At 37.3% G+C, this 21,299-nt stretch overlaps 1 protein-coding gene across 2 annotated transcripts in view; it reads left to right on the top strand.

The window, feature by feature from the left end:
- NEK7 (NIMA related kinase 7) overlaps positions 1-21,299 on the top strand; it is a 158,649-nt gene that overhangs the window by 16,281 nt on the left and 121,069 nt on the right. Inside the window, exon 1 of one of the 2 annotated variants that reach the window (XM_019430616.2) lies at positions 16,650-16,668. The exons of the other annotated variant lie outside the window; for it this stretch is intronic. Coding sequence (XP_019286161.1) covers positions 16,661-16,668 — 8 coding nt within the window. The 5' untranslated portion in view covers positions 16,650-16,660. Of the gene's footprint in view, positions 1-16,649; positions 16,669-21,299 lie in introns of those variants that run through there. 2 annotated transcript variants of the gene reach the window in all.

The following is a 21,299-nucleotide window of genomic DNA, read 5'->3' as shown; positions in this document are numbered from 1 at the left end:
GTAGGTATGTGAACAAAATGAATAAACAGCAGTTAATAAGCTTTATAAAATATGGGTAAATTGTAAAATCGTGCGTTAATTCAGAAAACTCTATTAAAATTTCCCTTTATTTCAATGAGAAGTGTTTTTAATTTTTTTGTGATGAGTTTTTGGTTAGTGAGTCCTTGTTACAGACCAAAGTCTATTAAAACAAATGACCTTACAATAAATAATTCATACAAATGAAGCATTTCCAACTACTAGCCTGTATTCCATAGGGCCTTAACAGCTTTGTTATGCTAGAATTCATCAGTATGAATTATTTAGCACAAGGAATTCAGCAGAATGTTTTTTATAACCAGGTTGAGAAGATGGGTCCAACCATTTCTCTTAGCTCTTTATGTACGTCAGTGTTTTGCCATGGGTGGTAGAGTGCAGTTGCCATGATTTTTCTGGTGTAGTTGGATAGTTAGCTTAGTAATCATGTGCTTTTGCCAGGCTTTAGTTGTTGTTATGTGAGTAACTGAATGACGTGGCAGAAATATAAGGGAAAATTAATTGTATTTGTAATGGCATCCTAGTCTACAGTTAAACTAAACAAATAGAAAGTCTATCAAAAGTTTTTTGGGCAAAGTTCTTTGAATGGCTGAGTAGGGATCACTTGTCTTTTACATCCTTTTAGGGAAATTCTTCTGTTAAAGCTAAGCAGAAAAAAATAATACTGTCTTGCATTTGTGTACCACTTAACACTTTTGAGAAGCATTAATATTTTATTCTTCCAGCTATTTGTTTACCATAGAAAGTTCCCTGTATTTGTTACTCTAGGATAAGGATTTGAGACCTTGCTCTGTCATCACATGCTGTGTGCTTATTATGAACTTTAGAGGGAAGTAAACTGAGACCTAGGGAGGATAACTAGTTTTTAATTATTCAGAAGTAGATGCTCATATAAATTTGAATTAATTACATCCTGATTGTTAGACTTGTATTGTTTATAGCTTCTTATTTTCTAAATTTGATCGTTCAACAAGTATTTATTAGGCCTTAATATAGTAGAAGGTACTGGAGGTCGAAAAAAAAGGAGGAAGAAATAGATTCTGCTTTTAAGTAGTAGTTGCTAGTGGAGTTAGTGATTAGGACCTCTGTTGGACAGATAAGTTATTCACTAGAATACGTTAAGACAAATACTTAAGGTACTTTACAAAGGGCCACTTGATTACAAAGCAAGGTTGGCCAGGCAGACTAGCTGGGAATGGTGTTTCAGTAAAATGACCTGTCCTTTGTCAGAGGCACATAGGTATGAAATAGCCTAGAATTTGGAGAAAGTACACATGGCTATTAAGACCAGACTACTGTATTTATAAGAAGGAAAGCACCAGCAAATAAGAAACATGGTTAAGAAAAGTGTGTTTCATTCATTAAAGAATTTTAAGCAGGAATATGCCATAATTAGACTTTCATTTTAGATAGACCATTACGGTGAGTGTATAGAGTAGGAATTTTGCCGAAGTCAGGCAAAATAGTTAATAGGTTATAATAGTAGCAAGAATCATGAAGGTCTGGGATATGCAGAGAGATATTTGGGAGGTAAAATTAATAAGGGACATAGGGAGGTGAGTGAGGGAGTAAGAGGTTCTGACATGATGTAAGAACTATATGGGATGACTGGATGGCAATGACATTCACTAAGAAAGGGAATACAGTATAGAATGGGTTTGAGGTGCTCAAGATCTTAGACATTTCTGTTTTGGCAATCAGGCAGAAAGATCCAGTAGAGCTGGAAATGAGATTTTGGAGCTACTGGTTCATAAATCATCAGTATGTAGGAGGCAGGTTATGTGCCAGCTAAAATGCATGACTATTGATTTAAGTAATCAAGGGACTGATCATTAAAGGAAACCTGAGCACGAGAATAAGCTGAATTACTTATTGATCATAGAACAAAAGATGCATTTTGTGTAGAAATGACAAAAGCAGATGAAAGAATATCGTATCGTGCCCTTTATAGTGGTGATTCACATTGCTAACTTGATTTATTTCAAGGTGGTACTAGATTAGTAGCAAATACATACACACTTCTTCACCAGCAATTGAACATACACACTTCTTCACCAGCAATTGACAAAAGTCACTGGAACTAGTATTTTTACCCAAGAAATTGGAAAGGATCAAAGTATTCTCTTTGAGCACTTTGGACACAGTAATACAAAATGCAAGGAGTAATGGAGCAGAGAACAAAAAACACAAAGGGTTGTGGCCAAAAAATTGTATACGCAGCCAAATTATGGTTCATGTGCGATGAAAATGGAAGGGTACTTTCAGGTTTTCAAGGATTAGAGAAAATGTATTGCATATGTGCCCTTGAAAAAATTTCTTTTAATGAGAAAAAGACAAATGAGAAAAGTCAAAATTAAGAGTTTGAGAAAAGGACATCTTTGTCCAAAAGCACTGGGAATAAGCACGGAAACAAATTAAATGTAGAAGCAAGACTAAACAGTTGTTCTGCAAGATTGGAAATAGTGCAGAGTACCAGAAATAACTTACAAAGGTAGGTTGTGGTTATGAGACTTCTAATCTAAGAACTTGGGGATGGAGCTTTAGGAGAAAGTGTACCGGCATGCTCAGTCCTGGGCCAACCAGGATCGATTGTGTATCATTAAGATGAATTTCCTTTTTCCTTTGATAACTGGCCAAAACTGGTTAAAGATGGGCAATAAAAAAAATCTGGGAAGTCACCGTTAGTAGAATTTAAAATAGGAGAGGATTTGTGTTTGTTTTCTAAATGGCTAGACAAGATTAGGGATTATGGGGCGCCTGGGTGGCGCAGTCGGTTAAGCGTCCGACTTCAGCCAGGTCACGATCTCGCGGTCCGTGAGTTCGAGCCCCGCGTCAGGCTCTGGGCTGATGGCTCGGAGCCTGGAGCCTGTTTCCGATTCTGTGTCTCCCTCTCTCTCTGCCCCTCCCCCGTTCATGCTCTGTCTCTCTCTGTCCCAAAAATAAATAAAAAACGTTGAAAAAAAATTAAAAAAAAAAAAAAAGATTAGGGATTATGGCAAGAGATGAAAAAAAAATCAAGGAAACAAAAAACAAGGTTTTAAAAGACAAGTGTCAGTAAAACAATTTACATATAGTGTATTAAATTTCTCTTTTAAAAGACTGACTCAGACTAAAGGACAGTCTTCAACTATGTGCCCTTTCAAAAGGTATACTTGGAACAAATAAACCTGGAAGGGTTAAAATAAAAAAGGTAGGTCAAGATTAATAGGGAAAACACCACAGAAAAATCGGACGAGTAACAGTATGAATTCCAAAGTAGAATTTAATGAAGATAAATTTAAATTTAAATAATTTTATTTAGTTTAAATAATATAAAGAACAGGTTTTTTAAAAAAATGTTTATTTATTTTTGAGAGAAAGCACAGGTGGGGGAGGGGCAGAGAGAGGGAGACAAAGAGTCTGAAGCAGAGAATCTGAAGCAGGCTCTAGGCTCTGACCTGTCAGTGCAAAGCCTGACGTGGGGCTCGAACCCTTAAACTGCAAAATCGTGACCTGAACCAAAGTCAGATACTTAACCCACTGAGCCATCCAGGCATCCCAAGAACAGTTTTTTAAATTGACTGAAGATGTAATAACTTAAAAGACCAATAACTATGGGAGAATTAAAGTTCTAGGAGTTGTCTTCATAACAGACTTCTAGGCCTGTTTTTTTTTACATTTTTACTTTTTAAAATTAAATGAACAGGGAGAATCTTCCTATTCATGCTTTTGAGTATAGTCTTAATACCAAAAATCGGACTGAAGGAGAACCTTTAGATCAACTATTGACCGAACTTTATTCAACAGATTACTAGAGTTGTCCTAGATATTAATAGAAATTCTGTGGAAGAATATTGTGGCTAGACAAGTTTGGAAAAATCTGCATAAGGTACTGTTTTGGAGATTCATAGTGCACTGTAGCACACACATTAGGATCCCTGAGAAGTTTAGCTCAGTATTTTACAGGTTCCTATTTTTTTTTCTTTGTTTTTCGGTCGTGGAATATCAGTGAACACTTTATGGGATCCTGGTGTTTTAAGGAACAGAGTTTGGAAAACGCTTGAGTATTGCTGACAAGTCTGTAATAAAATTAAGACTAATGGAACAGTTAAAGAGTCATTAATCATGACTAAGGAATTTTTATCTGAGCATTTGAAGATGGTTTAATGGAAAAGATCTAGTTATATGACTCATTACCTCATTTGGTTCAGTAAGAAAACTTGTATGAAAAGCTTAGTAGAGCAGAAAATCATTTGATATCATTTGATACCTGACCCCCCCCCTTTAATATAAAAAAGCCTCTTAGAAAATTGTGAATATCATTTGGTATGGAATATAGTCAATATCATAGTTTACTGCAATTTCATAGAAGTTTGTCCTTATTACTTCTTGTTTGCTATATTTTAAGTTCTTTGAGGGTAGGAAATAAGTTGATTTTTGTATATTTTTTGTCACCCATTCTGATACAGAACCTTGGATTATAAGCGTTCTGTAACTGTTTCTTGAGAACATTTGGAAGCATATCCTTATGTAATTTTTAGATTAAAATGAGTTTAAAAAATATTTTTCTTCCTGTTTTAAACCTTTTTTTTAATGTTTATTTATTTTTGAGAGAGACAGAGTGTGAGTGGGGGAGGGGCGGAGAGAGAGAGAGAGAGACAGACAGACAGACAGACAGACAGACATACAGACACAGAATCCAAAGCAGGCTCCAGGCTCTGAGCTGTTGGCATAGAGCCCTACATGGGTCTCGAACCCACGAACTGTGAGATCATGACCTGAGCTGAAGTTGGATGCTCAACCAACTGAGCCACCCAGGCACCCCAATGTAAAATATTTTTGAAAGTATAAGCCATACACGTTTTTAAGCATAAAACATGAGTTTTCAAAACTGAAATAGATACTCTTCAGTATGGGCCTTAATGTTTGCTTTATTTATTTATCCAACAAGCTTTGAATTCTCAAATGGCTTTAAATTTGGTTAACAGGTAACAGGAAATTTATAAAGATTATTGAACATTAAAGGGGTATTATAAATACTATTTTAAAAAAGGATTCTGTTTTTTTATGGCTGAATAATATTCCATTGTATACGTTATATAGTTATATGTATGTAATAATTATACCAGTTATATAAATTAAAATGGTGCTATGAACATCGGAGTATAGATATCTTTTCAAGTTAAGGTTCGTTTCCTTTGGATATATTCCCAGAAGTGGATTTGCTGGATCACATGGTAGTTTTGTTTTTGATTTTTTGAGGTTCCTCCATCCTCCATTTTAATTTTTGAGGATTTTACAAAGTGGCTGTACCAATTTACAGCCCCACTTCATTGCACAAGAGATCCTGCTTCTCCACACCTAAGCCGGCATTTGTTAGCTCTTGTCTTTTTGATGATGGCCATTCTAACAGATATGAGGTGATATATCTCATTGTGGTTTTAATTTCCATTTGCAACGACTTGGATGGACCTTGAAGGCACTATGCTAAGTGAAATAAATCAGAGAAGGACAAATACGGTATGGTCTCAGTTATGTGTGGACTCTACAAACAAACAAAAACAAAACAAAAAGCAACCAAATACATAGAAAAAGGGATTAGACTTGTGGTGACCCGAGGCAGAGGAGGAGGAATTGGAGGAAAGTGGTCAGAAGTTATTACCACCTTCCAGTTCAAGATAAATGTTAGGCATGTAATGTGCAACTTGACTATAGTTAGCACTATATAGGAACATTTAATATTAAAAGAGTAAATCCTTAGAATTCTCATCACAAGGAGAATTTTTTCTTCTCTTCTTCTTCTTCTTCTTCTTCTTCTTCTTGCTTTTTATTGTATCTAAATGAGATCATTGATGCTAGCTGAAACTATTGTGGGAATCATTTCACAATATATGTAAATCTGCCATACTGTGCACCTTAAACTTACACAGTGACGTGTGTCAATTATTGCTCAATAAAACTGGAAAAAAACAAAAAAACAAAAAACAAAACCAAGGCTTATCCTGGCCAGAAGTATTATCCTTGGTGAAGCAGGATGTGTAAGGAGGACTCTCATAGTGGCAGAACTGTTTGTTCATGTAGGAAAATCAAGGGATTTGGGACCTGAGGCTGGTTCAGAATTTTCCAGGATGTGGTTGGGTTTTTAGCTAACCACAATTTTTCTATGGTCTTAGGAGTGCCTTTCAGCCCATGAAACCCTAGCCTTGAATTTGGCTTTACAGGGCTTGAGAAAATTTCATTCATATGCAGATTTCTGCATTCTTTCAATTTCCAGGAAGAAGCTGCAGTTAACGCTGGGCTTGGAGTGCACGTCTGCCTGAGTCTGTGTGTGAACGCACAAAATAGCCTGAATGTGATACGGATTTATAGGAGTCAGGAAATCTGAGTTCTAGTATTTCTTCTTTTCTAATCTTGGATAAGTCATATAATTTTTTTCTCTTTTGAGTTTTCTTATCCGGAATCTGGAAATTCTTTCCCATTCACTCCATTGTGAAGTTCTGAGAGGATATCTGTGAAAACTTTTTTAAATGTACAAAAGCTATTAAGTTTAAGCTGTCAGTAAAACGTATGGGTACTCATTTTGCTGGAAGAGTCATGCAAACACAGAAGTTGGAGACTAAAAATCATGGCAATAGGGAAACATGAAAATCTTTTTTTTCCTCTTTTTCCTTTTGGGTTTTCAGTTACAAATTAAGAATGCAATTTTAACTAACATTTAAAAGCCTTTGCATTACAGAGAGAAAATTAATCTACACTATAGTTGGGTAATAATTCAGAGTCAGTATTTACATTGCTAACATTTTGTTACTTATTGTCAAGTGTAATTTATTCAGGATATACACTGAAACGTGTTGTTTTAACTCTGCAGCTAGATGAAAATACGACAAAAGAGGTTTGAATGAGTTTTCTTTTTGGTAACAGTTTGCTTGAGGAATGGGCAGGCTTTTCCTCACTTGACAGATGGTAAAGGAAGGGCCTTGAGAAGGCAAATGGATTTCCTAAGCTTGCATTTACTGGGTGATGATAGAGTCAGGGCTAGAATTCATAATTTTTGTTGTTACCTAACACATTTTTCCCCTTTGGGTACAGCATTTTCTTGCTGATAATTATGACCTTGTAGTAATTTTTGGTAATTATCATAATCTTTTAGGAAGAGAGTCAAATGATGTGTGACTTTTGCATATCGAATTAAAGAATCACAGTGAGAACCTACAATAAGAGGACATAATTTTCGTTTTTAGAAAACAAATTCTCAGGCTTACTAAATAATTTATGTTCATATAGTTTGTTTACTAAAAGTGTGAATTAATAATGGGCTTAAAGCTCACACTTTTTCAATGTTGATTTATGATAGGGAAAACTGTATAAAATACTTTATGTAATGATGCTTTAAACATACATTCATAAAATAATTGACTTTTAATATCAGAGAAATATCTGTATGGGGAAAGTTAAAAGGATAAGTTATGAAACTGAGAATGTCACCTATTTTATATAGTTTTCCATTAACTTTATTTATTTAATTTTTTAAATGTTTTTTATTTTTGAGAGAGAGAGAAACACACACACACAGAGTGGGGGAGGGGCAGAGAGCGAAGGAGACACAGAATCCGAAGCAGGCTCCAGGCTCAGAGCTGTCAGAACAGAGCCCGATGGGGGGCTTGAACTCACTAACCGCGAGATCACACCTGAGCGGCTGTCGCTTAACCTACTGAGCCATCCAGGTGCCCCGAGTTTTCCATTAACTTTGAAAATATGATAGTTTCCATGTTACTTTGATGAGATAAATAAATTGGAATCTTAGAGTATCATATCATCTTTAAATAGTTCAGAAAACAACAAACCCAGGAGCATTAACTTAGGGTGTGTGTGTGTGTGTGTGTGTGTGGTCAGCTATATACTTGATATGTCATTCAAAGCAAATCAACCCTTTTTCCTTCTTGGTATTTTATGTTTCAAATCAATTGATCATTCATGGACTGTTTCCAATAGTGCTCTCTTCTATGAAGATTTTAATTAAGGGATCTCTTAGGAATTAATCATGCATTGCTAGGAGGCTCAGCTCTTGGGTGGTAACTAATTTATTTTGGGAGGTGTTGTTGGATATACATTAATGGTTTCACCATTCTAGATATTTCTCTTTTGTTTAATCATATATTAAATAATAAGTAGATCAGTTTGGCCTCTATTTCTAAGTGGCCATGGCTGTTTTAATCTCAGGCTTTGAAATGAAAGAAAGGAAATGGGTGTGAGTAAGTGTGTTAAATGTATGTGAGAGAGGGAGAGAGAGAGAGAGAGAGAGAAAGAGAAGGAGGGAGGGAATGTTAGTTGTGTATACCTGCTTTCTTATTACAGCCCAAGATTATAATTATGAATTAAGAGTTGAGGTTGGTTTTCTGGTTGGTATTCTTGCTACCAGACCTGTGGCTTTTGCTATATGTATTACAAGTAAGTAAGCCATCTGGAAAAGAACAATGCAGGGATTTCAGGGTTATTTTTTTGGAAATAGTACTTCAGTTTTCAGATTTTAGAAACTGTTACTTTGAAACTCTGTTCTTTGTTCATTGCTTACTATCTACTTCCAGAGTTTCACACTCTAATGTTTCAGTAAATAGTGTCATTAACAATATAAAGGAAGATCCTTAGAGGCTCAGAAGTATGCCCTAGTGTAGGCTGCTACTGGGACATCAAAGAAAGGGGAGTTCTCTTTTGATTTGAATGGACTCCTTGAAGGTCCCTTGAGAGGTTGGGGATTTGTACTGGGTTTGAGGGGAAGCCATTGCGGTAGGTGAAATTAGGATTTCTAAAGCTCCAAAATGGGCCAGTTTGGCAAAAATAGTGGGACATGAGGCTCTGATTCATTCCCCTTATAGCTGCCAAGGTGGTATTTGTAAAATGAAAAACCAGCTCTATAACTCCCCATATGAGAACCAGTCTTAAGAGATTGTACCTAATAGCCTGAAACTTGAGACTTTTCTTGATTTTTACTGGCTATATCTGGCAGATGCTTCTGAATACTTCTTCACTAGGTTACAAACTCTCTAATGGAAAGGCCCATTTGTTCATCTTTTTATTCTTAATACTTGCCAGCTTCAAAGAAGGAAGTCAGCATGTTCCTGTCGAATAAATAGGGGCCTACAATCCAGGTTAAGGAATTTGGACTTTATTCTAAACATAGTGAGAACAATTAGAAATTTTTAAACCAAAGAATGATATAGTGAAAGATATAGCGAAAGATACTCTAAGGTAATTAATTGCAGTGAATTGATTATTTTGTATGCTAGCCTTCTAAACAATATATTCCGAAGTACCTCTTACTTACAGCAAATAAGCATTTATAGTTAATGATGTCCTAAGTATGTGTAGCAGTCAATTCGTGGAACAAGATTTATAATTACTGATGCATTTTTTTTTCTTTACTCTAAATTAGCATTAAGAGTCAGTTTTTAATCATTGTTTTTTAAGTTCACTAAGACAAAGCAGGATTAGGTAGGCCTTATGGTTTTCATTCATTCAGCAACTATTTGAGTGCCTGCTGTGTTATCTACCAGGTTCTAAGCATTGGGGACACAGTGTTAACGAGATTCATATAGCATACGACTTCAGGAGGCCTTTTAAATAGTCTAGTGTCATCGAGAACTCTCTAGTAGTTCAAAAATCATATGAAGAAAATGGAAAAAAAAGTTTTTTTTCTTTCTTGTGTTCTGTTTTTTTTTTTCCTAAAGGACATCACAAATAGAAATATAGGAGTTTAGAGGCTTCTCCTGGACTTTGGACATTGTGTATATTGGTGGTACCTGTTCCACTTAATAGTTTGATGCTTAATTAACAACAGCTTTTTTTTTAAATGATTTTTTAGTGAGATACGTACATGCCAGAATTTAGTTTTTTTTTTTTTTTTAAATTTTTTTTTTTAACATTTATTTATTTTTGAGACAGAGAGAGACAGAGCACGAACGGGGGAGGGTCAGAGAGAGGGAGACACAGAATCTGAAACAGGCTCCGGGCTCTGAGCTGTCAGCACAGAGCCCGACGCGGGGCTCGAACTCACGGACCGTAAGATCATGACCTGAGCCGAAGTCGGACGCTTAACCGACCAAGCCACCCAGGCGCCCCCAGAATTTAGTTTTTAAAAAATAAATGTTGCTTAATATTCATTGATTGTCCACAACATAGTAGGTACTCTAGTAGTATGCAAGGCTTTGGCTTTACTCATTGGGCAGTTTTCACAAATGGCAGATCCATTTTAAATCAATGGGCATAGTATTTCACTTACTTAGGCATCAGAATTCTTTAGTAATTAGTTTATGACCGTATAACTAAATGGTGTTTTTTGAATGAGTGGTTAAAAAGCACTGTAGTTCTGAGCTTTATTTCATCAGTTGATAGGCTTGACTTCCTTCCTTCCTGTCAGCCTATTTGACTGAGAGACCAATTTTACATGGCTTTTGTTGGAAAATTCAGAATATATTTTCCATTTTATTTTTTATTTATTTTTTTATTTTCCATTTTAAATAGTCAAACTGCTTGTATATCTATAGAGCTGTTTTTTAATTTTTGTAGATCATTCCAAAATATGGAAGATTTGTGACTAATGGTAGACTTAAGGATTCTTAAATTTGGTTTATGTTTAAAGTAACTTTACCAAAAAAAAAGTGATGGTGGGGGGGCACCTGGGTGGCTCATTCGTTTGAGCATCTCTTAATTTTGGCTCTGGTCATGAACCTAGTGTCATGGGATCAAGCCCCATGTTGGGCTCCACGCCGAGTGTGGAGCCTGCTTAAGATTCTCTCTCTCTCTCTCTCTCTCTCTCTCTCTCTCTCTCTCTCTCTCTCTCTCTCCCCCCCCCTCTCCCTCTCTCTCCCTCTCTCTCCCTCTCTCTCCCTCTCTCTCCCTCTCTCCCTCTCTCCCTCTCTCTCCCTCCCCCTCTCCCTCTCCCTCTCCCTCCCCCCTCCCTCTCCCTCCCCCTCCCCCTCTCCCTCCCCCTCTCCCTCCCCCTCTCCCTCCCCCTCTCCCTCCCCCTCTCCCTCCCCCTCTCCCTCCCCCTCTCCCTCTCCTTCTCCCTCTCCCTCTCCCTCTCCCTCTCCCTCTCCCTCTCCCTCTCCTTCTCTCTTCCTCCCTCCCTCCCTCTCTCCCTCTGTCCTTCTCTCCCTCTGCCCCTCCCTCTCTTTCCCCCACTCATGTGCTCTCTCTCTGTCTAAAATTAAAAAGGTAGCTTTACTAACTTTAAAACATGTATATATACAACACAGTAATGATGGCAACAGTGATAACAATAAGATTATCGTTATCTTCATTAATGCAGTGACAAAACATTCCAAGCCGAAATAGAATATTAGTGATGGTTCTAGGAAAGCCTGGGGACAAGACACTTTTGAAAGGTACTAGGAAAATTTGTATTAAGAATAAACCTCCCTGAAGTTTTCCTTTTACTTAGCAGTTACTGTCCATTTTCTGTATTTTTTCTTTTCTCAAAAGAGAAGTTTTTTTTTGTTGTTGTTGTTTTGTTTTTTGTTTTGCTTTGTGAATCTATGTTTGAACTTTGCTCTGTCCCAAATGGGAGTTGTGTCCATTAGTTAAGATAAGCCAGGTTTTCTGGCAGATATCAATGATTGCCTCCTTTTTTATGTGATCCAGATTTGTGAAACTAGGCATACATTTTTTTTCACTTTATACTTCTCCAGGAAGGAAGGAAGGAATTCTCCCAGTTCAAGATGTGCCTCAGTAAAGCTCTCTTGATGGATCTATGGTGTTCCGACTTGAACTAAGACTTTCATATCTTGAGTTATAGTGATCTAATATAAAACATTAGAAATTTCAGAAATATCAAGTTTTGACATATTGAAAGTTAACAGCCACCTCTGACCATCCATGAAATATAACCTTTATGTATATAATGAGTATGAGGATAGAATAACTCCTATCTGTCGACAGTGCTGCCTGGAATGCCTTCTCTGCTCCATTTCTCCTGGTTCCCTTATGCCCTTACTGAATGAAATCCTACCTATCCACAAGGCCTCAGCTCAAAATTACTTCTGAAGTGGGAAGAGTTCCTTGACATCCCCCACCGGCTTTACTCCAAACTGTATTATATGCTCCCTTATCACCTTGCATTTTTCACTTGTCAAACTTATCACACTACCCATCAAAGTCAATCTATCTAACTGGATTGCAAGCTCCTTGGGGACAGAGTCCCTGTCAGTTTTGTGCAGGTTGTATGCCCAGTACCCAGTATAGTCCCTGGCATATCATAGGCCCTTAAAATAATGTGGTAAGGACGTAAACATAAAAATACTCAAATGGATTAAGTTAAAAGTTTTTAATTTAATCTGTGTCATTGATGATATCAGTGTCAATGAAATTGAGTGAAGCACAAATTGAGTCAGTCTGAAGACAATAGAAGAAAAAGGTGGTGTGATAAGTGAATTGCCAAAAATTGAAAGAAGACGTCCTGCATTAGGAGATTTGATCTATAATCATACTGACTTGCTTCCCATTGTGCATTTTAACCTAAAATAAATTTACCAGGGCCTTCCTCCAAATCAGCTGAGATTGTTTTATCTTTATCCTAAGTTTGTGGCTATCTGTGCATTAAATGTGCTAAGGTGACAGCTAAATTGTGTTCCTAACAACTATTTTTGGCTTTTTAGCATGTGTAATTTTGCTTTGCCTTACTGATTAGGATATCTTCAGAACTTTAACGTTGTGGCTGATTTTTAGGTTTCCTTTCTTGGAAAACATTGATCTGTCCCTTCCCCCAGGGTGTGATGGATTTAGAAGCTATTTTTGTTGTTGTTTACTGCTTTGTATAGTGACCTTTTGATGCCTCCTGAGCGGTGGGAATAAGTTTGATACTATAGATATAACGGGAGCATACCTCGAAGAGATTTTTTTCTTTTGTTTTTAAATGTGCCTTTTCTTTTTCTTAATTGTGCCCGAACTGATTTAAACATTAAAGACTATTATTCCGAAATTTTTCTCACACTAATGAGAGCGTTATACTGAGTACAAAACATACCTGTGAGCAAAACACAGTGAGGTATAGGTTAATTTATGTGTATATTTTTTCTTGTGTTCTTAAAAACTGAAACCAACACATTCACGCTAACTGAAGTGTCACCTGGAGAAACAGCCTTAGAAAGCTGAAAATTGTTGAATTTGGTAAGAAAACAGATACCTTCGCCATACAGTCTGAACTGCAGTTGTTTTTCTGCACGTTGTGTGATAGATGTTGAAGTCTTAACTACAAATTGGTGAGGGAATAACAATGGATGAAAGGGACCAGAGGGAGGAGAAAGGTAGCATTGTTACTTGTTTCAGCAGAGTTTGCATAAAAAAATTATATGCAAATATTTAAGCTGGGTTTTGTTAAAAGAAGGACTTACTCAGTTTGGTGATTGGTTGCTGGTCGTCTTGCAAATAAATTATTTCTATTTCAGTTTCCTGAGGCTGTACCACTGGGCACATTCTGAAATACTGAAAGTGAAAATGAAAATCTATAAATCATTTTCTTTGTTAAAACACATACATAGTATCTTGGCCCTAGAAGATGACCTTATCTCCAAGGAGCTGTGTAATGCAGGAAAGAGATCATTTTATGCTGCAATTTTTTTTTAACCAGCTAGAAGATTTATGTTACCAGATCACCTTTCCAGTGGTCATTTTATTTAAACTTATTGCTAAATATATTTAGAACGGTAAAATGATTAATGGAAATTATTTTTACTTGTGAAAGGATATAATTGAAATTATTTCCATTGCAACTGAAATACTATCTGCTTACTTAATTTTCTGTTTAATAATGCATTCAGGTGACATTAAGGCATATCGATTGCGATGTTTGGTGGAATAAAAAATTAAATCCATCAAAGCAAATATTCTGATTTGTTGAACTTTCTCTTACCTTTACAATTCCTTTTAAAAGTTTGAAATGCCAGGATACTGTGTACAGAACAGGTTGTTACGGTGGTTGTTGTTTTTTATCTTCATTTGCCAGCTATCATGCAGGCTAGCCAGGAGCGCTGAGACTCTAAAGTAAATGACAAAGCAAATGAGCAGGATGGCTTGCCATCAGCGCCATAGATCTGAAAGTAGACAGCCAGACCAGAGATTAGAGCAAAACAATTCGCGATAGCACAGCAAACAGGAGCCTCAGTACAATAGCAACGGTTCCCTTTTCCGCAAGTCCCATGGAGAAGTAAGATTGGCCTGCATGGTTGTTATGCCTTCCTTGAATTCAGCTGAAGCTCAGGAGACTAGGGCTAAGGGCTCAAAACGTTTTGAAGCAAATTTTAAGTAAGGAAGCCTGTCCCCCTCACTGGGGATGAGTCACATTTGTGGTTACATGGCTAGTTACAGAAATGGCTGAAGGACAGAGGATTGGGTTGCTGTACTTGTAGTTTGGTGCATTTGGTAAGGAGGAGGTATGGGGGACCCTTGGGGTCCATAATAATAGATCATCTTTTCTAATAGTCCACCCGTTGGCCCTAAACATTGGCTGAACTCAAATGTTCACATAAGTATCCTACACCTTCAGCAATTCAGATTAGATGTGCTGAGCCAAATCCATTCAGATGATCTCATGCAACACTTAATAAGGATGATTATCAATAGGATGAAGCCAATGTAAAGTTTTCATCTCAGTTGGGTATCCCAAGATTCTGGATTCAGCCAGTTGAATTAAGCCCCAGAGAGTACTGATAGGTCTTATTTCAAGTAATCATTTAGTTTCCGTTCTTATGGGATATATGCATTGTTTCACCTGTCTGGTGGTATTAATTCATACATATTCTGCTCAGGCAGGATGTAGTTTAAGGCTGGAATATTATCCACTATGGCTTGTGCAAGAGAGTTTAAACTGACCTATTGATCTTCTAGAACTTGCATAGTCTCATTGGCTAAAATTAAGGATAGCTTCCTGACCATATATCCTCTAGGGCATGAACTCTACTGCCAGGGAATAGTACTTGCCCTGCTTTATGGAACCTGAAGTCTCTGTAACTCTGGTAGGGTTGGGGCACATGTTGTCTCCAGTATCCAAACAGTACAACTTAGTGCCAGGCCTCCTTTTTGGTAGGTGGGGCTACAGGGTGAGTCATTTTTCCTTTACTGACTCTGGGTAGCCCACATCGCTCCCAAGAATTATTTGCCAGTCCCTTGAATTCATTAATCCTGAACCACCCCTGGGCTTTCATGTGAGTCAGCTTCTGTTCCAGAGCCCTTGACACCTGCTCTTTATTTGAGCCTATCAATCAGTATGATATCATTAATGTAGTGGAACCAAGTCATTCCTAAAGGGAAAGGGCATGTTCCACATTACATTGGTGGACGCAACAAGAGAATTCAAGTACCCCCAAGGCTATTTAGTGAACCAGTCTTGGAACCTGTAATCAGGTGAAGGTAAACTGATCTTGATCTTATGGTAGCAAGGGGATTGGGAAAGAGGCGAGAGAGAGAGAGAGAGAGAGAGAGAGAGAGAGAGAGAGAGAGAGAGAGAAAGGCAGAGAGAAAGGCATTAGCCTAGGCCAAGAAGCCATGCCCTGTGTTATCAGTTTATGCAGTAGATTCAGTCACAGTCTCAGTGTCTGGAAGAGCCAGAGCCACAGGGGCAACAACTGAATTCAGTTGGCAAGAATCCACTATAGGCTGCCAGCTCCCTTTTAGCCTTTTTTACAAGGCCACACTGGGCGATTCTATTGAAATATCACATGTCTCAATATTCTTGCTGCCTTTAGGTCTTCAATCAAAATTGTGATGTCTTTTTCTTCTCCTGGAATTGTGAATTGTTTTTGTGTAACTTAGGAGGGAACTGCCTAAAGAGATGGTCTGTTTGGCATTTGTCCTACTGTCACCAGCAACAAGCGGGTCTTCCAAATTGAGAAAATGGCCCTTGGATTCAGTGAGCATTCACAGTACACATGCAGTATGTCAAACATCAATAGCAAGTGTACAATCAGGGATGAGAGAGGAATAGCAGCAACAGGGCACAACAGGGATCCAAATGGCCCCACATGGATTGTTCTGGTAACTTCTATTCCTTTTATTCTGTTTCTAAACACAGGCAATTGAATGTGTGGCTTCTGCCCTTCAAGGGAAGCTGATGAGATAGCCACTTGAGGATCAGTGTCCAAAAAAGCCATAAAAGCTTATATCCCCCACCCTGCCCTTTCTTGCCCTGAAGCTCTCCCTTGGGGATGGAGAGATCTTGGTTTCATCTCTGGTCCCCCTTTTCTTTAAAGGCTGGCAAATCAGGGTGCAAGGGCACAGGGTTAGGAAGTAGAGGTACTGAAGGAGTAATGTGTTCTGAAGTTGCCACTTAGCTCTGTAGTTCCTTCAGTAGTGGGGGATTGATTTCCATGGAGGAATCTGGATCTATAGAAGCACTTTGGTTTCAACCAGTTGCTTGCTTCAGGGCTCCCATAGTTGAGTTTCTGAACCCAATTTCTTTGGTGCTGATTCCATCCATCTCTTTTCAGGGAACTCTTGTTTTAACAATCATATCCATGTTGTCTTGCAGCTGGGCCCTCTTGGAGACATTCCAGAAAGTCATTGTCTCTCATATGTCAGCATACTACGTGCACCAAGTTATTTAGGGAAGAACCCAAACCTCAGAGAGAATGCAAGACATAACTAGATCCCAAAGGAAATGACTAAGTAAGCAACCTGGTTCGTTTGCCACAGCTTCATCGTAGGTGTGAAAGTAGACACTGAGACTTAGTGATCAGAGCAAGGGTTTTTAAAACACACAAACAGCAAGAGCCCCAGTGCAGTAGTGCTGGTTCTCCTGCTCACTAGTACCATGGTGCGATGTGATGCACCCGGGTGGTGGCTGTGCTTGCAGTGAGTTGGTTGGCAGCCGAGGAAGCCAGGACTCAGCATCTTTCATAGCACGTAGCAACCAAACCTGTCACCCTCACCTAGGAAATGAGCAGTTGTCCTGCAATTACACTGTGGTTACCTTAATCACTAGCTATAGAAAGGGCTCCAGGTCAAGTGCAGTTTGGCGTCAGTGAGACCACACTTGAGACCCACGACGGATTGGCTTTCCCGACATCATCATCATTCACGTAAATACCTAAAATATTCTAAGAATAGGTATTTTTCAAATAATATACATGTAATAGCATAGTAATATATTACCTTGGAGTTCTGCTTTCAGAGTTGATAAAATACATTCACGGTATATGTCATCGAGTCATCTGTGAAGTAGGTCACGGAAGTGTCCTCATCTCCATTTTGCAAAAAGAAGAAAACTGATGCTTACAGAGAGAGGTTCAGTGACACATGGCAGGTTATATGTGTGAGTAGTGGAGCCAGATCTTGGATCCATGTCAGTTGACTCTCATGTTTTCTTTTTACTACCCCGAACCAAGTTTACTTGAATGAGTAGAAAATAATCTTTTGTTGATTATAAATAATATTCGTATGCCAGTGGATATTTCAGTAAAATTATTACTGTTGAGTATGTTTTCAAAGGCCTAAATTAACAATTTGTTTAGGAAATACATTACTGTTAAAATTTAGTTTATATGTGGTTATTACATATTTTAAATATAAGTCTGAATTAAGGTTTTACTGTTTCTAGTGTCACATTGGAAAAGAGAATGAAAAAGAATGTCATTTGATATAGACTTAAAAGTTTTGTTATTTTTTGGTTAATTATGATCTTATAAATCCCTGATTCTATGAACCAACATCTTATAATTTGATTAGTTATACATAAAGTACAGTTGAGAGAAAAAGTAGATACCGGCATCTCTCAAGCTAAAAGAACTAAGGATCATTCTGAGTAGAATGAACAGTGGCAAGATACTACTGAGTAGAATATCAGAGCAGTCAGGCTGATGTTAGGTCAGACTTTCCATTATTAATCCTTCTTTTGGTTTTTATAACTTTTGGTTGAAAATTCTTTCCAGGGAACAACTTGTATACAGATTTTCAGCCTGGGAGCAAATATCTCATGACCCACTTACAAGCCTCTTTAAACATTCAGATTAATGTTAAGAGCTTTTATGATGAAAGCTAATTTTATGTTTCAAAATATTTCAAAATATTTATTCTTTTGGAATCAACAACTTAAAAATATTTTATTCATTCCTTGTGAGGCTGCATTATATTTTTAGAATTGTACTCAAAATAGTTACTAAGCTCTGATAAGCTTTTAAAAATTCTAAAATGTAAGAACTTGATTAAACAGCATTTAATTGATTTTTAAGAAGTTGTTAGAATGAATAGAGAATTATATACTAACTGCTGTAAAAGTTAAAACTCAACTTTACATTTCAATGATTTAAAAAAAGTGGGGGATCATCATTTTGTGTTCACTTAATTATTTGATTTGTATTTCTCTGTAAACAAATGTGAATTCAAGAATACAATATTGTATTGGGGCTCTCCAGAAACACAGAACCAGTAGGAAACACACACACACACACACACACACACACACACACACACACACACACACACACCTCTCTGTATGTGGTTCCTTAACCCACGCAACTAGCTATGTATCTAGCTCTACACACACACACGCACACACGCACACAGATTTATTATAAGGAATTGGCTCACATGGTTATGGAGGCTGGAGAGCCCTGAAATCTCTAAGCTGGAGGCCCGGGAAGCTTGTGTAGTTCTGGTTGGAGTCCTAACAGCCTGAGAACCTGGAGAACCCATTTTGTATGTGCTGGCACAAGTATGAGGGTCTGACTGAGGAACAGGAGTGCTGGTGGTGTAAGATCTAGTGTAAGTGTGAAGTCCTGAGAACCAAGAGTGCCAGTGGTATCACTTCTGGTGTACGTTGGAAGACTTGAGATCTAGGAGAGCCTGTGGCGGAAGTCCCAGTCCAAGGGCGGGAGAAAACCAGTGTGCCAGCTCCACAGTCAGTCAGAAGGAATGAATTCTTCCTTGCTCAGCTGTTTTGTTTTTTTCAGGTCCTCAATGGATTGGATGAGGCCCACCCACATTGGGAAGGACAATCTATTTGATCCTAGTCTACAATTCAAATGCTAATCTCCTCCAGAAATATGCTCACCGACACACATGGAAATAATGCTTAACCGGTATCTGGGCACCTCATGACCCAGTCAACTTGACACATGAAATTAACCATTCCAAATACCATGAATAAGTTTTTCCTGTACTCTTAGTCATATTATTTCCGAAAGCACTTGTGTTATACTTTAAACAAATGTTTCTGATGAAAATGTTCTGATGAAAATATTCCTTGAGCGTTATTTCCTTTCCCTGAAAATGTGTAAAAAATATCCCAAATCCCTAATATGATCACAATTGTAATAAAAATCCACTGTGCAAACCTGTAATTTAGTTCATTTTAGAGTAGTCGTATGGGAACATCTTGCCAATTTTCAGTCAGTTGCAACAAAAGAGTAGACTCTTAAGAGACTCCTTGAAATTTCAGCATGCCTCCAAGATCCAGAATCTATACCCTGATATTTTCTCCCAAAACAAGGAAACGAAGTCAAACTGTCAGGTGGAAATTTTATGCCATTTTTCTTTAATGCTTTTAGATAGCTTATGATTTAACAAAACTAATACTTACTGAATATACTGCTTTATGAAATGTTAGAATTAAAAAAAAAATTCTAAATGAATAATCATTGGAATTCGAATTTAGAAATTTAGTATTTTTTTTTCCCCTGGAAATATTTTCTTTTGTTCTTTAATTCCACCATATATTAGGAGGTTGACCTAAAAAGAGAAGGATGGTAATTTTTATTTTATTTCCAACCAGTGGAATCTATCAGAGTATTGACTTTTCTAACTCAGCAGAAGGATTTTGCTATATTTTCTATTAGATAAATAGTAAAGGGGTAGTCATAGATTTTATGTAGTATTTTCTTTGGTACATTAGCTGTTATTTTCTTTGATGCATCTCACAGTATCACTTTTATATTTTAAAGTGTTCTGAAACAGTAACAGATCAATTTTTAAGTCTGCAAGTCACTTTTATTTTAACTTAGTGGATTAGGAACCCTCAAACTGGGGAACTAACTCATGAAGGAGTCCTAGGCTGTTAATCCCCTCTGGGAGTTGTGGGGCAGGGGCTGGCAAAAGCTAATGCTCTTTCCAACATGTTGCTATTATAAACATTGTTGTTCTAAACATTCTTGTGTATGTCTTTTGTGCGCACGTAAATTTCTCTGGAATATATTACCTTGGAGAGGAATTGGGAGGTCACAGGGACATTGCCCTCTGCCTACAGAATATGAGAGTTCCAGTTGGTCCATAGCTTGGTTTTATTTTGCGAGAATTAAAGTTTTTAAAAACCTGATAATGAGTCTGACATGGTATTCTGTTGTTATTTTAATTTGCATATTCTTGATTTGTAGTGAGACTGAGGATTTTTTCAAATGCTCTTTTGAAAATTCATATTGCCAGTCTTTAAAAAAATTGGGTTCTTTTGTTTACTGAGTTCTTCACAAATCCTAGATGCTAATTCTAAGTTGGTTGTATGTATTATGAGTATTTTTTTTTCTGGTCTATGACTTCCTTTTGCACTGTTTTCAGCTGTCTTGATGAATAGACTGGATTGTCAGTATCTTATAGTTATAACTTTTATCCTGAAGTATATTTCTTTCTATTTTGATGCTATGAAGATACTTGTCTATTTTCTTCAAAAATTTTTAAAGTTTTACTTTTCACATTTAGGTCTTTATTCCACTGTCTATAGTGCCAGGTGGTAATTCCTTATGTACATATGCATGTAAGTGTATTTTTTTATTTAAAATCATTGATAAGCATTTGCCTCTGAAGCACTTCTGAACAGTCTGTACTTTCTTATCCATAATGCCTGTTCTATCAGGTATAAAGTTTTCATATGTGAGCAGTTCTGTTTCTGGGCTCTTTTTCTGTTCCGTTGGTCTTGTTTTTTCCTGCTTCAGTTGTACTTTGAATAAGGCCCTTTACCTTGGTGGTGTTTTTTCAAGAATTTCTTGGCTATTTTTGACTTCTTTGTCTTTCATATTTTCTTTCGTTTTTTTTTTTAAAGTTAATTTATTTATGAGACAGAGAGAGAGAGACCGAGTACAAGTGGAGGAGGGGCAGAGAGAGAGGGAGACACAGAATATGAAGGAGGTTCCAGGCTCTGAGCTGTCAGTACAGAGCCTGATGTGGGGCTTGAACTCGAAAACCATGAGATCATGATCTGAGCCAAAGTCATACGCTTAACTGACTGAGCCACCCAGGTGCCCCTTCTTTCGTCTTTTAAAATTAGTTTTGTAGACATACAAACACACATATATTGTTTTCAGGAAGTTGTG

The sequence above is a fragment of the Panthera pardus genome, unplaced genomic scaffold (genome assembly GCF_024362965.1).
Source record: "Panthera pardus isolate Hobbes unplaced genomic scaffold, ASM2436296v1 HiC_scaffold_21, whole genome shotgun sequence".
Classification (NCBI taxonomy): Eukaryota; Metazoa; Chordata; class Mammalia; order Carnivora; family Felidae; genus Panthera; species Panthera pardus.
This window is presented reverse-complemented; position numbering and strand designations above follow the sequence as displayed.